The 15,135-nt window shown below is 44.3% G+C and overlaps 1 protein-coding gene across 1 annotated transcript; it reads right to left on the bottom strand.

Annotated features, from left to right (window-relative positions):
* Nucleotides 1-12,407: 12,407 nt before the first annotated feature.
* GJD2 (gap junction protein delta 2) lies at nucleotides 12,408-14,440 on the bottom strand. Its single transcript, XM_055437003.2, has 2 exons — nucleotides 14,293-14,440; nucleotides 12,408-13,302 (listed from the first exon to the last, which is right to left on the bottom strand). Exons 1-2 carry the CDS (start codon nucleotides 14,361-14,363, stop codon nucleotides 12,408-12,410), a joined length of 966 nt encoding a protein of 321 aa, XP_055292978.1. The 5' UTR covers nucleotides 14,364-14,440.
* Between the last annotated feature and the right edge of the window lie 695 nt (nucleotides 14,441-15,135).

The following is a 15,135-nucleotide window of genomic DNA, read 5'->3' as shown; positions in this document are numbered from 1 at the left end:
GATCCCTGAGTCAGGAAGATCCCCTGGAAAAAGGAATGGCAACCCACTCCAATATTCTTGGCTGGAGAATTCCATGGACAGAGGAGCCTAGGGGGCTATAGTTCATGGGGTTGCAAAGAGTCAGACACGACAGAGTGACTAACATACATTTAGAGGGGCAGTCTCCAACATTTTTGGCACCAGTGACTGGTTTTGTGGAAGACATTTTTTCCCCAGACCTGGGGATGAGGGGACATTTTAAGAATAATTCAGGTGCATTACATTTATTGTGCACTATATTTCTGCTATTATTACATCAGCTCTATCTCAGATCATCAGGCATTAGATTCCAGAGGTTGGGGATCCCTGATTTAAAGGATTAGCTCCCATTATTAACACATCCCAGGTGACATGAATGGTAAAGATCCTGCCTGCCAACACAGGAGACATAAGAGATGTAGGTTTGATCCCTGGGTCAGGAAGATTCCCTGGAGAAGGGAATGGCTACCCACTTCAGTATCCTTGCCTGGAGAATCCTGTGGTCTGAGGAGCCGGGCAGACTACAGTCCATGGGGTCACAGAGTCAGACACGAGTTCAGTGACTGGTCACACACACACTGATTGTTCTCAATAAGAGACAAAAATGAGCCTAAATTTTTCCCTTCACCTTTCCCCCCAAAAGAAATTTGAAGAGATTTTTTTGCATCTTCCTGTCTTGTAAGTTAATTTTGCCTGAATCTCAGAAATATCTGCTTCTTAAACTTTCTCATTAGCTACCAACATCTACTAACATTTTCATATTCATCTTTTGAAAATTTGGCAAAATGTAGCCACAAATGTTAAATGCCTGCTCTGTAATCCAGTTATCCTGAAGAAGCAATCTAGGAAGTGTGTGCAAATTTACCCCACTATTGTGCATGACAGAGACAGTGGTAACCACCTAAATGTCCAAAACTAGGGATTTGTCCAGGTAAATTGTGGTTCCACCATATTACAACACATGTTTCCACTAATCAAAAGCTTGTTTTAAGCTATTTGATATGTGAAAAATTTTGGCTATCTAAGTGGAAAAAAGCCTACAAAACAGTGTGGACCCCGTGATGTTACCTCTAGGAACCCCATATCCAAGATCTTATGTGTACCCATCTCTCTAGCTACTGAACAGAAGTCTTATAGCAAAGGACAGACGACGGTTCTCTTTGAGTAACAAAATGTTTTTGCTGTGCTTCTCTCTACCCTGAATTTGTATTATTTTGGCAGTTAGAGAAAATAAGAGCAGAGTGTTTTTGAAAAGAAAAAGTGCTGCTTTTTATTTCCTCTCTCATCTCTGGAATCAAGGGAAATAGATAAGAGGAAGAACCCATGTCAGACCTGGCTGCCTTGCCAGGACTCTCACTTCACTTTCTCTGGTTTGTAGTCCAGGGTCCAGAAAGATTCGGTTCTAACTTTCCTAAATGAATTGTAGTTCCCAGGAAACCAAGGCAACGTTCTTCCCTAAAGACTGGCCTGCCGCATTTCCCTGCAACTTCTTTAGAAATATAGGAAGCCACTTTCTAAGAATATAGTCATTTCCCTCCTCTCATTTCTAGATCGCTCTCTTGACAACCTAAAGCTTAACATTTGACTAGTCAACATTTGACTGTATCAGGTTACAAGGCAGAGAAAAGGGCTCTGTCCTACAATATTAAAACTAACCGTGGTTTTGAACAAACCACGAAAACTGAAGTTCTAAGATTTTGTTCCTTTAAGGAGAAACAAGCACCAGCTGTTCTGTACCCTGCCCACTCCTAGACAGGGCTGCAAAGACCAAATAAGACAATACACAAGGAAGAAGTGAGAAAACGCATCTACTCAAATGTTTATTATCACTATCATGGTTGTATCATGGTCATGAGTATCACTATTACAGTTCTTATAACTGAAGAAAATCAGTTGCTGATCTTAAAATTCGAATTTAGTTTTTGGAAAAGGAGAAAGAATATCTCTACGCCCAGTTCACCAAGTTATCTTTGGCCCATAGCATCATTTGAGGTTATATTCTTATATATTTTAATAAAAATAAAGACTTGCCTCTATGTTTTCAGATGCATATAGTCTGCTTGCTCCTCTGGAGGAAGGTCCTGGAACCCTAGTGTTCATGCTCTTTTCCATTGTGATTGGACGTCTCTCACCTCTGATTTTTTTTCTTATAAAGACAGACCAGCCTCAAGCTGCTTCCTTTGGTTTTCTCTGATGTCTTCTGTAGCCTTACTACCTAGCTCAGAGCTGAACATGTATAAACACTACATTTAGTTTACATGTACAAAAATAATAATTTTCTGAGTACCTTTTATTTTTAAAGATTTTTTATGTGGGCCATCTTCAAAGTTTTTACTGAATTTGCCACAACATTGCTTCTGTTTTATGTTTTGTTGGGCTTCCGTGGTGGCTCAGAGAGTAAAGCGTCTGCCAGCAATGCAGGAGACCTGGGTTCAATCCCTGGGTCAGGAAGATCCCCTGGAGAAGGAAATGGCAACCCACTCCAGTACTCTTGCCTGGAAAATCCCATGGACAGAGAAGCCTGGTAGACTACAGTCCATGGGATCGCAAAGAGTCGGACATGACTGAGCGGCTTCACTTCACTCACTTTTGTTTTGGCTGTGAAGTATGTGGGATCCCAGCTCGCCAACATTGGAAGGTGAAGTCTTAACCACTGGACCACAAGGGAAGAAGTCCCTGAGTGCCTGGCTTCAGGCAAAGCATAGTGATGGGAAAAAATGGGGCAGAGAGAGAAGCTTCTACACAGAACTGGGAAACACTAGCTAATGAGCATGCAGCACTGGTCATCCATGGGCTCCTGGAAGAAATAGAGGAAAATCTGCAGAGAAGCTGCAGGTAGGATGGGTGAGAGTCAGGGGTCTTCTTCTAGCTAGGGAAGCCTGAGTTCCATCTGTGAATGCCCACACACACACACATACTACCGGAGGTTCTGGAAGAAATAATCAAGAATGTGGATTCTCAGAGTAGGGGGTGTGAACTTGGTCAAAGTGTTCCCAGAGATAGACATACACTCATGTGCATAACTGGGGGTCAAGGCCATGAGTCTGTGACCTTGAATTAATCCTCTGACCAGGACTAAGTTCAGGAATATGGTGCCTAGAAGCTGGGTGGGCCATGTACTTAACCAAGACAATGGTTCATGGTTCTCTAACACCGTTGCCAACTCATGGTCCCCATGACCTGTGGTTGGAGAGATCTGGACTAGGAATCAGAGGAGTTCTGACATTGCCAGCCACTGCTAGCAACCTTTGTCCACCCAGGATGTCTTTTCCTGACAATTTGATGAGCTACTTCTTAATCCCACCCTACTTCAATGTCTCTCTAACCTGGAGCTCTTTATTCAGGCTTTCTCTCTGGATTTAAGTTGTCTCTACAGAATGAAGGTGTGAACAGAAAGACCTTTCTCATCCCACCTCAAGGTCCTATAAGTCTATATTTTAATTTATTTATCCAATTGGTAGACATGTATGAAGTCTTGCTCTGTCTGTACCAGGAACAGGTGCCTATGATGTAGCAGTGCCTTGGAAAACATCACAGTCTCACGTTGCACTGAGACATACCAAGAAAAGAACACTCTTGGTGGGAAGCAGAAACTTCCCATTGAAAAATGTACTGAGAGCAAGGTAGCAGACCAATGTGTCAGGTTTCCTGAGACCTCACCCTGCAGAGCTTTCTTGATGGCAAGGTCAAGAAGTGTTAAAACTTGCCTTCAAGGTTTCATTGCATGGGCTGAAGTCTAAACATAGCTGTGGACTAGCTATATGCCCTAGGAAATTGACTTAACATCTACATATTTTGGTTTCCTCATCTGAAAAATGGATGTACTCATACTTAGCACTCTTCTTACAGGTCTGTTGTGAGGGTTAAGAGGGAAACGTTTAATACATCTTTGCTATTATTGAGATCAGAATTTCATAATATAAAACCTTCAGAATTTTTAAAATTATATTTAGGAAAATAAAAAATATGAAGAGAAGAAAGTAGAAAATTATGCAAAAAAGAAGTTTTTTGGAGAAAGCAATCATTTGCAAAAAGCTTGGGCCCTACCTGGAGACAGGTACAACAAAGTTCCCCAGATCAAATGTCTCAGAGGTATCAAAATTCACCAATTCTATATTTAGGTGCCCATATGTTCCTGCTGGTCAGAGTTGCCCACAAATACAGACGTTTTAGTGCACAGAACAGCAATTTTCAAAAAGATTTCCCTTTTAGGAGAGAGATGCTACAAAGCTTAATCGGTTCTAAGTGATTTTGAAATATTGTATCAATTTACAGCAGAAAGGTCATCCTGGTGAATAAACATGAGGATTCCGTTCAGTGTCCAGGATTTAGCAGACTAACTCCCACTAATGTTAATGGGGCCATGCTGCCAAATCCCCAACCTTCACCCTGGATATTTGCCCCAATCCGTTACTGTGGAGATTGAAATGTGTTTTCCAAATCAAGGCTGATCCTGAGATGGAGATACTGCATGGTCAGAAAGGGACAGTGTGGCTGAAGCCTGGGGACCTAAGTGTACTCAAAATGATGGCATGAAGGGGTTGTTGAAAGGTGTTTCTTCACATTTCTCCCCAGTTCAGTACAGATTTCTTTGCCGAATACACCACGTGGTCCTCTCTCCTCAGCTTCCAAACTCACTTCCCACCACTTCTCTCTGTGAAAGCCAGACAAAACAAAAATCTCCCAGTTCTCCGTGTGCTGGTGTGCTCTGTGTGAGCTCAGTCGTGTCCGACTCTTTGTGGCCCCATTGACTGCAGCCTACCAGGCTCCTCTGTCCATGGAATTTTCCAGCCAAGAATACTAGAGTGGGTTGCCATTTCCTACTTCAGGGTATCTTCCCAACCCAGGGATAGAACCCTTGTCTCTTTTCTCTCTTGCACTAGCAGGCAGGTTCTTTACCACTAGCACCACTTGAGAGAGGAATGGTTATGTTGGTCCATACCTCCTTTATTCTTCAAGGAGACCCAACTCAATACCACTTTGTTGGTGATGTTTTCTGTACCTGCTTCCCACCTTCAACAAACACACACACTGGAATGATGGCTTCCTTCTTAGATCTCAGAAAACTTTGAGCTTTGAACATGACACTTCATATTCTTTATGAACTTCATTTATTCCCCTCAGATAGCCTGTAGGACCTGTGAGGACAGGGAGGGCATCACACCTGTCTGTAAATTTCCTTTAATACCTAATCCAAGCCCTTGCATACCATCGGCATTCAAGAAAGCACTGAACTGAATTGAATGACTTTCTATTGCTTGATATTTGGATGTACTGAGACTTTCAAGAAAGGGATTGGGGACTGGGGAGTTGGGGTGTAGTTATAGATGATAGGTCCTTTATTTTTTAAGTTAGATAGACCTATCTAACTTAAAGAGCATCCTAGTCTTTGGAGTCAGAGAGAACTGGCCCATTCCTCAGAATTGGGTTTGCCCCAGCTGCTAGAGACCTAGAATACTGGCCTGGGTGAACCAAGGATCTGATTCACAACAGTAAATGGTGCATGGATATTTGGTACCAGTATCCTCTCAAAGATCTATATAGTCAAAGCTATGGTTTTTCCAGTAGTCATGTACAGGTGGTAGAACTGGACCATAAAGAAGGCTGAGTGCCAAAGAATTGATGCTTTCAAACTGTAGTGCTGGAGAAGACTCTTGAGAGTCCCTTAGACTGCAAGGAGATAAAACCAGTCAATCCTAAAGGAAATCAATCCTGAATATTCATTGGAAGGACTGATGCTGAAGCTGAAACTCCAATACTTTGGCCACCTAATGCAAAGAGCTGACTCATTGGCAAAGACCTTGATGCTGGGAAAGAGTGAGGGCAGGAGGAGAAGGGAGCAGTAGAGGATGAGATGGTTGAGTGGCATCACCAACTCAATAGACATAAGTTTGAGCAAACTCCGGGAGATAGTGAAAGACAGGGAAGCCTGGCATGGTCCAGTCCATGCGGTTCCAGAGTCGGAGATGACTTAGCGACTGAACAACAACAAAAATCCTCTCAGAGGCCTCTATTTTTTCTTTTTTGGCATTTTAAATTAAATTAAATTTATTTATTTTGGCCATGGCACACACCATGTGGGATCTTAATTCCCCAACCAGGGATCAAACCCATGCCACCTGCAGAAAAAGCGTGGAGTCCTAGCCACAGCCAGGGAATTACCAGAGGCCTCTATATTTATACACTGTCCTTGCTTACAGCCCCAAGACCCTAAGATGACAAGAGCCACTAAACACGTTTTAGCCACAATATTCATTTAAGCTGGGTTCCACCAGATCTGTTCGAGCTAAAGTACATTATAACCTGGTGCATAACCATCTCCTAAATGAACGTAAGCTTTGAGTAGTCACAAAGCTGGCTTGCCATGCCTGATTGAGTCTCAGAGCCCTGGCTGGGATGGGATGGGTAATTTTCTGTTCACCAGCTCTGACTTTAACTCTTTCAATGAAACCGCAGGAGGTCTGGAAGTATCCAAAACCAAGGACAGTCTGTGCTCACTGCTTTCTCACTTCCCACTCACTCACCAAGTTTAGTGGATGGTTTGAAAGATTTAACTAGCTTCAATTTAGCGTTTTAGTCTAATGAATGCTTACTATAAGTTGAATACTCAGAACAGACCTTCTTCCTTGAGATTCCGCCTCCTTGAACTTTATGAAACCACTTTGCAACTTACCCTATCAGCCCTTAAACTGGGCCTCTCCTCCCCTATTCACTCCAGGCTCTAGCCACGGTTAGCCTCTCTTACCGCCAAGGCCACCGTTTCTACTCTTAAAGCCCTGCGAATTGCTGTTATTCCTCTACTTAGAGCTTCTCATCACTAACTTTTCACATGACATAAGCAAGGGCAGCATTGAGAACCTCACACTTCTCTTCTCCCCCTTTCCTAACTCCTCCTCCAAATATCTGATTCTCATTATTTTGTGCTAATGTGTATCTCTGACATCGTGGCCCTCCGTCCTGACTATACATTCAATCCCCTAGAAATAGGGAAAGAAATGCCCAGGCTACAGCATCAGAGATTCTAAGTTAGGTTGTCTGGAGGGCAAAGACATGTGTATTTTTTTAATATTATTTTCCCATTATTGAGTGCTAAGTCGCTTCAATCATGTCCAACTCTTCGAGACACTTGGACTGTAGCCAACCAGGCTGTTTTGTCCATGGCATTCTCTAGGCAAGAATACTGGAGTGGGTTGCCACGCGCTCCTCCAGGGAATATTCTTGACCCAGGGATTGAACCCACGTCTCTTACGTCTCCTGCATTGGTAGGCAGGTTCTTTACCGCTAGTGCCGCCTGATTATTACTGATATAAATTTTTATCTCTGTCTGAGAGCAGTTCATAGCCCTTCTCAAGAGCTGAGACTTAGGTGTCATTATCTCCAGGGTTTCAGGCCCTGGAGCAAGAGCTCAGTGATTGTTGATTGTCTTAAGTAAAGCAGCCACACAACTTGGTTTGCTTAAGGACAGATCCAATTTACACTCACAGGTCTGGTGTTCCATTCAATTAGATATCCTGCCCCTTTTATTCTCAAAGATAGCCCACTTTGTACAGTAAATTATGTAACTACTCCCAAGCACAAGGGTACCTAAAGTTTTGAAAATATTTAGTATTATGGGCTAAACTGTGTCCCTTTTATCAAAATGTGACTGTACTTAAAGACAGGGTCTTTCGAGAAGTGATTATGTTAAAAGGAGGCCATTAGGGTCGGCCTTAATTCAATGTGACTCATGTCCTCATAAGAAGAGCAGATTAAGACACACAGAGAGACATTAAGAGTACACATGTACAGAAAGGTGACCATGTGAGGACACAGAGAGGTGGCCATCTGCAAAACCAGGAAAAGCCTCAGAAGAAACTAATCCTGACGACACCTTGATCTTGGACTTGTAGATTGCAGAGTGGTGAGAAGACAAATTCCTCTTGTTCAAGCCACCCCATTCGTGATATTTTGTTATGGCAGCCCAAGCAGACGAATACACTTTGTAAAATATAAAGTAAGTAAAACCAACATAAATATTGATTTCCGAAATATTACAATTCTCCAAGATGAATAGTTACATCATTTTCCAAGAAACTCGGTGTCCTAATTATAGACCTTTCAGTTTTCTCAACCATATAATAAAGAGTTTGACTTAATGTCTTTGTAAGGTCTGACTCTGTGGACATGAGTTTGAGTGAACTCCAGGAGTTGGTGATAGACAGGGAGGCCTGGCGTGCTGTGATTCATGGGGTCGCAGAGAGTCGGACACGACTGAGCGACTGAACTGAACTGAAGGTACTTTTAGCTTCCACACACTGAGTCTGTAAGACTGTTGCCAGATGGAAAACTGAGGCGCCCATCTCTCTTGTAGTAGATGTAGCGATAATAATAAATGTCACATATGCTTACAATGGGGAAGGCACAGTTCCCACCCTCAAGGACCCACACACTGAGCTAGAAACATCTCACCTCCAAGCAGTAAGGGGCAGAGAGACGTCTATGGAGGCTCAGCACAGGCACACTAAGCCAGCCTGGAGGAAAGTTTAGAATAGGTTCCTGTGCGAGCAGAGGGTCAAACCAATTTTTAGAGAGTGAAGAGGAACACATGTAGTGAAAGGGGGGTGGTGAGACAGGTATTCCCTGCAGAAGAAACAGCATTTAAAAAAAAGAAAGAAAAGCAGAGGTGAAAGAGAAGCCATGTTCTTTCTGGTACTTCAGTAATTTTCTAAACCCTTGATTTTGAATCCGGTTTTTTTCCTCTGCTCTCAGAGGTCAGCAAGTACAGCTGTTATCCCTTATACCTTTTAACCCTTTAAATACTTGAGGACTTAAAAATGACAGATTCTGTACTTTAGGCTTTCCTTTCCCCAGGCTAAGTAACTTCAGTCTCTCCAGGCTATTTTTCAAACGTTTAGACTCAGTTTGTACCTTAGCACCCACCACCAACATGCACGCATGCACACACATACACATTATGCACACACAGGCCAAAAGGGCCTGTGGTTCACTAGTGAGTGAGTGAAAGTCGCTCAGTCATGTCCAACTGTTTGCGATCCCATGGACTATACAGTCCATGGAATTCTCCAGGCCAGAATACTGGAGTGGGTAGCTGTTCCCTTCTCCAGGGGATCTTCCCAATCCAGGGATTGAACCCAGGTCTCCCGCATTGAAAGCGGATTCTTTACCAGCTGAGCCATGAGGGAAGCCCAAGAATATTGGAGTGGGTAGTTTATCCCTTCTCCAGTGGATCTTCTTGACTCAGGAATTGAACAAGGGTCTCCTGCATTGCAGGCAGACTCTTTACCAACTGAGCTATCAGGGAAGCCCTGTGGTTCACTGTAGGGCTCTTAAATTTATAAGAAGAGATTGGTGCTGTCCTCTCAAAAGTACAGATTAAGATCATACCCATCACATAGCTATGTGAACCATCAAATAATCAGTGTATTTCCTTCATTAAATAGAAAGCGAAAGAATCAGACTGACACACATCAGTAAATCTGAGGAATGACTCTATAAGCTGAGAGGAAGGTGTGTTCCCTTCTCCACTACCAACAAGTGAATTAATCTTGTATTTGCAGGTGTTTGGAAACATCAAAGAATTCCACTGATACGGGATGCATTTCTACCAGGAAACACTACTGTTCTTCCAATCTCCCATTGTGGCATAAATACAACAGCCCTTGTTTTCCACACAGCTTCCTACTTCTTTCACACCCAAGCATATGCTAAGAGCTCTCAAGCAACACTCTTCCTCCATCTCTGGGAGGCATCTTAAGACATTTTTAGCTCACCAAATACAAAACAGAGGAGGATCTGTTTCTTTACTCAAGAATAATCCTTTTCAACTGCCTGTTTATACTGCAGATGGAAACCTATATATTGAAATAAACAGATTTTCATTCTAAAATTGGCATCCACACTGTCATAGTTAAAGGATGCAACAACATTGTTTGAAAAACAATCATCCAAGAAGTTTCACATTGCTTTGCAATATTCAGATGAAGGGCGTATTGGAATTAGAAGGTGAATAGAATTTAAGAACTAAGGAAGAGCATTAGTTTACTGAACTAATGGGACCATTAATTAATGTAGACAGAAAATGCCAAATATAACAGATATGTGTACATCTATAACTGAATCACTTTGCTGTGATATTTGAAAATATCACAAACACTGTTTATCAACTATATTCCAATATAAAATAAAAAGTTTTTTTAAAAAAGAAACTATAAAAGAAAGAAAATGCCAAATATGTGAGTAAAATGTGTTGCTAAAAAGTAATATCTTAGGACACATAAGCAAAGAATTAATCTCTTTTGGAAGAACCCAATAAGAAGTGCTTGATTAAAAGTCTGTAATTGTGCTTTATGATATAGTAGCAACTAACCACATATGGTTATTTAAATTAATTAAAATGAAATAAAATTAGAAATTCAGTTATTCAATTGTAGTAGCCACATTTTAAGAGTTCAATAGTCATTGTCTTATTAAGCAGCAAAGACAACAGAAGTTTCCATCATTACACCAAGGTGTATTGGACAATGCTGGTCTAGAAGGTTCTGTTTGACTACTGGATTAGCATCATTTAAACATCAGGTCTCAAATAGAGGAGAACAGGGAGCACGGCCTGCTGCCAAATGTGACAGCTGAGAGCAGGAAAGTATGGTAAAATGGGAAAAATAATTCCACTCCTGGAATAAACTAATATGTTGCAGCATTGACATTTTATTACAAGAAATATGCCTAGACAAGCAGAGAAATCTTGGACTAAAATGGAAAGAAGTTAGTAAACACCACTATTTGAATACCTCATCACAGTCTTCTAAACTTTCACAAAATGTACCAGTCTTGTCTCATCTGTTAGTGACTAGACATTATCGGTCATAATGTACGATTCAACCATCCATCACTTCCTACCCTCACAGTTCTGATTTTTAAATATGCAACAAAACATTTTTGAACATATATTTAAACAAATAGAATCCAAATCAAAACATAAAATTGCAGACTCTCCCCATTAAAAAAAAGGCAAGAACTTTATTTTAAACATATCCTCAGTTGTGTATTACATCACATCTGTTATCTAAACCAAAAATCATAATGATAATGCAAAGGAAATGGAGGGCTTCATAAAAGCACATTATCCAAATATTACTCTTGGCCAATGCTTTCACTAAATAAACAGTGGATATGAAAGGTACAGTATGGCACTTAAATAAATAAGAGCAAAGAGAAGGAAACAAATTCACAGTCCAAAGCAACGGGTTTTTGAACCTTTGGTATATGTATATCTCAAATAAGTATCCGTAAACGTGTGTTAGCCAATAGTGTTTAGTTTCAGGTTTCTTAAGCCAGTGATTGTATGTGTTTCAAAAACAACTGATAAAATAATAAATCAGGATTGACATGGGCTGATTAAGGTCTCTGGTGTGAGCACACAGGTAAATTCAAACCATGGCAAAATGAAGTGCAGCTGTGTTGCGCAACAAAACTATATAAGAAAATGAATGAAATATACCAGTTAGAGATTCTGTGGCTTGGGTTGACACCCTTGATATTAACAACAACAACAGAAATATTTTTAATGCTGTCCAAAGTCCACAATCTGGAAGGCAGAAATATCCCAAAACTTATAACCACATGCCTAACAGTGCAATGACCATCCCATAGGACTGTTATAGTTGCATATCGCAATCCCCTCCCTCCCACCCAACCCCTGCCCCTAATAAACAGCACCAGTGCAGTTTGAGTTAGAAAACTGGAAATATTGAGACATTCCTAAGGTTTTCATAATGACTAAGGGCCAGTCAGATGGGGCTGTGATGCAAACCTGTGCCATGGCCATTCTCTGAAAAACACCCCACAAAATTCCCTCTAGCTTGCAGATAAACCATATTAGGTTTACTGTAAGGCCAGATTGAGGAGAAAGCTGGCATGCTGTCCTGGGTTGAGGGAGAGGGGCATGCTGATGGAGGAGGTACATGAAGGATGCCTCAAGGATGTTTGTCCTGCAGCCCAGGATGAAGGGATGTGTTGAGATAGGTCACAAATTTTGTACCGGTAAAATAGTTGACTCATGCCATTCACCAGAATGCAGAGCTAAATCCTACTTGGTAACTGTTCCAGTCCACTAGGATCAGGATCAAACTGGACCATAAAAGAAAAGGGCCCAAAGGAGTCCAACTCATCCATCTCATCACTCTGTCCAGTTGTCTCTGGAACCAGTGGTGTGATGTGGTAACAGTTCTACTTTCTCTCCTCTCCGACTGATGAAAGATCTTCTCTTAACCAGCCTCATTCTATATCTCAATGATTACAGTCACATAAATGAGGGCAGATAGAGCCACCCTCCATAGTCATCTGCCTTGGGGCTACTTGTCATCCCCTAGGCCTTCCCCAAACCTGCCCTTTCACACATAGGCAGAGTCACTGGACTGAGTCCTGCCAAAATTAGGAACACTGACCCGGGGCAGGTCCTTGTTGCGGATCTCATAGACTGACTTTCTCTTGGCCTGGGCTCCTCGCACAGCCAGCTTGATCTTGCGCCATCCCAGGTGGTTGAGTTCAGCCAAGTTGAGCACAACACAGATGCCGCTCACCGCAAACATGAACACTAGAAAAACAGTCTTCTCAGTAGGCCGGGACACATAACATTCCACCTCCTTGATACAGGGGTAGCGGTCACACTCATACAACCCTGGGACACTGAAGCCATAGAGAAAGTATTGGCCCACTAGAAACCCAATCTCCAGGGCATTTCGGAATACCACTTGGATAATGTAGAAGCGGGAGATGCCTTCCTGCCTTCGGAGCTTGGATCGAGCTGCAGTACGCAACCCTGATGGGTGTGGGGTCAGCTCCTTCACCTCTAAACAATCTGGCTCCGTCTCCTTGCTCGTGTTCTCTGTGTTCTGCAGCACTCCATTGACAATGGCATTTTGCAACTTCTTATCTTCTCGTTTGCCACCACCACTGCCGCCAGCCCCAGTTCCTCCAGGACCCCCCATGGACTCAGGAGGATCTCTGTCCAGAGTCAGGAAGACAGTAGAGTAGCGGCGTTCTCGTTGCTTGGCAGACTGGTGCACAGAGTAAGTGATGAAGCAGAGACTGGGGGTACACACCATTATGATCTGGAAGACCCAGTAACGTATGTGGGAGATGGGGAAGGCGCGGTCATAGCAGGCCTGGTTACAGCCGGGCTGCAGTGTGTTGCATACAAACATGGTCTGCTCATCATCGTACACCGTCTCCCCCACAATGGCCACAATGAGGATCCGGAAGATCACCACCACAGTCAAGAGGATCCTGAGCAGGGGAAAAGGGAGGGAGAGAGGTTCTCAAGGGCTGAGTCACTGACTCAGTAGAAAAGCCCTATTGCTCAGTTCCCAGCTCTGTCCTTGACTGGGGAGCTATCCATCCAGAGTGGTCCTGAACTGGGAATTCAGCAAACCCTTCTGCTGGTTGTTGGTAGTCTGGGAACACTTCATACTACAGGGATCTTAGCATGTGCATTTCCACACACTGGACATGGTGTATTTGCAACAGATCGATCTCATCTGTATACATAGCACATAGGCACAAACCAAAACTTCCTTCTGGATATGGCAAATGCACATGGAACAGCTGAATACAGCAAATACAAACTCTACACACAGAGCATGTATATGTAAGTGCTCCAACTGGATATTTAGTTTATCCTCAATATGAATACTGAACTTAAGCTTTACATAAACAGATAGTTATAACTACATCTACACATATATACACAAATATATATAGTATATATGGAGACAAAATGTGTCAGCTGGGTGTGTGGGTTTCTGGCACTGTAGGTCTTAACAGGCAAATCAGTTTAGCTTGTTAAATATTTGTTGGGGAAAGATATATCTGCTCAGAAGAGCAAATCCATCTCCCCATTTGCCCGTCTCTGTCCAAATACAATCCTGCTTTCTTTGTAGATTCTATTTAGGGAACCGGATGAAGATTGGCTCTGACTCCGGAGAGTGGGGGTACCACGACTGAGCCAATAGCTCCTTTGCTAATGGAAGAAAAGTGAATCCCCTGGTGGTGCTTCATAGGGAAGGGATGGATTCCTGACGAGGAGCAGCTGGAGGAGGGGGGCATCACTGGGCGTCAGGCAATCCCTCAGTGCTGGGAACACAGGCGCATGGACCAAGGATGATGGGAAGGAGGCAGGGGATGGTCTGAGGGCTGCTGGGGCTCGGACTGGACGTTAGAAAGGACTCCCGGGGGCCGCCCGACGGGGCCCGCCGATGGCCGGCTCGTCGCCCTTACCTCCCGATCATAGTGGAGTGCTGCTGCACCGCGGCTTCCAGCAGCCTCTCCAGGATGGTCCATTCCCCCATCGCTGTGCATCGGAGGCAGCGGACACGGACTGGGCAGCACCGGGCACGCTCCCGCTTCGGGCCCCTCCCCGGGCCGCACCTCCCGACTGGGAGCGAAACGCCCCCCAATTAAAGAATCAAACAAAATGTTTAAAAAATCCAAGATCCCCCTCTCCCTTTTATTGTACCTAAAACAGGGAAAATGGGGCAGGAAGCCCAGGCGCCTCCAACTGATGGGCAGCTGGCGCGGTCCAGAGAGCGGGCACGAACCTCGGGCGCCGTCCGGGGGTCAGGTCTGCAGCCGGGGGATGACCGGGCGAGGGGCGGGGCGGAGCGGCGGTGGCCGCGTGCAGGTCCGCGAGCTCTCACCGCCCGAGCGAGGTGTTTGAGCGCCACTCACTCCCGGGGGTTAGGGCCCGAGGAAAGGTCCGGGCGCCGGTCCCCGCGCCTGGCACGTCAGCGGGCACCGGGCGCTCCCGCGCTGCCGCCTGCGAAGCCGGGGCGGAGCGCGCGGAGCGGGTTGCAGGGCTCGGGAATCCGCGGCCGCCGCCTCTAATCCGGCCTTAAGTAGTCTCCGCCTGCGTCACGCCAGGTCGCGGAGGGGAGCCGAGCGCTGCGTGCGGCTGTCGCTGCGCGCCCGAGCCCGAGGGGCAGGCGACGCGCGCAGGGGGAGAAGGGCCAGAGTCTTGGGGGCCCGGTGGGGAGTGGGGCGACTTCGAGAGGAAGGATCGCAGCGCCCCTCGAGGCTTCTCGGGGCGCCCAGGTAACCTCACCTGACCGCCAGCCCGGGGCG

The sequence above is a fragment of the Moschus berezovskii genome, chromosome 9 (assembly GCF_049115385.1).
Source record: "Moschus berezovskii isolate FMDL1 chromosome 9, NW_MosBer_1.0, whole genome shotgun sequence".
NCBI classification, from domain to species: domain Eukaryota; kingdom Metazoa; phylum Chordata; class Mammalia; order Artiodactyla; family Moschidae; genus Moschus; species Moschus berezovskii.
This window is presented reverse-complemented; position numbering and strand designations above follow the sequence as displayed.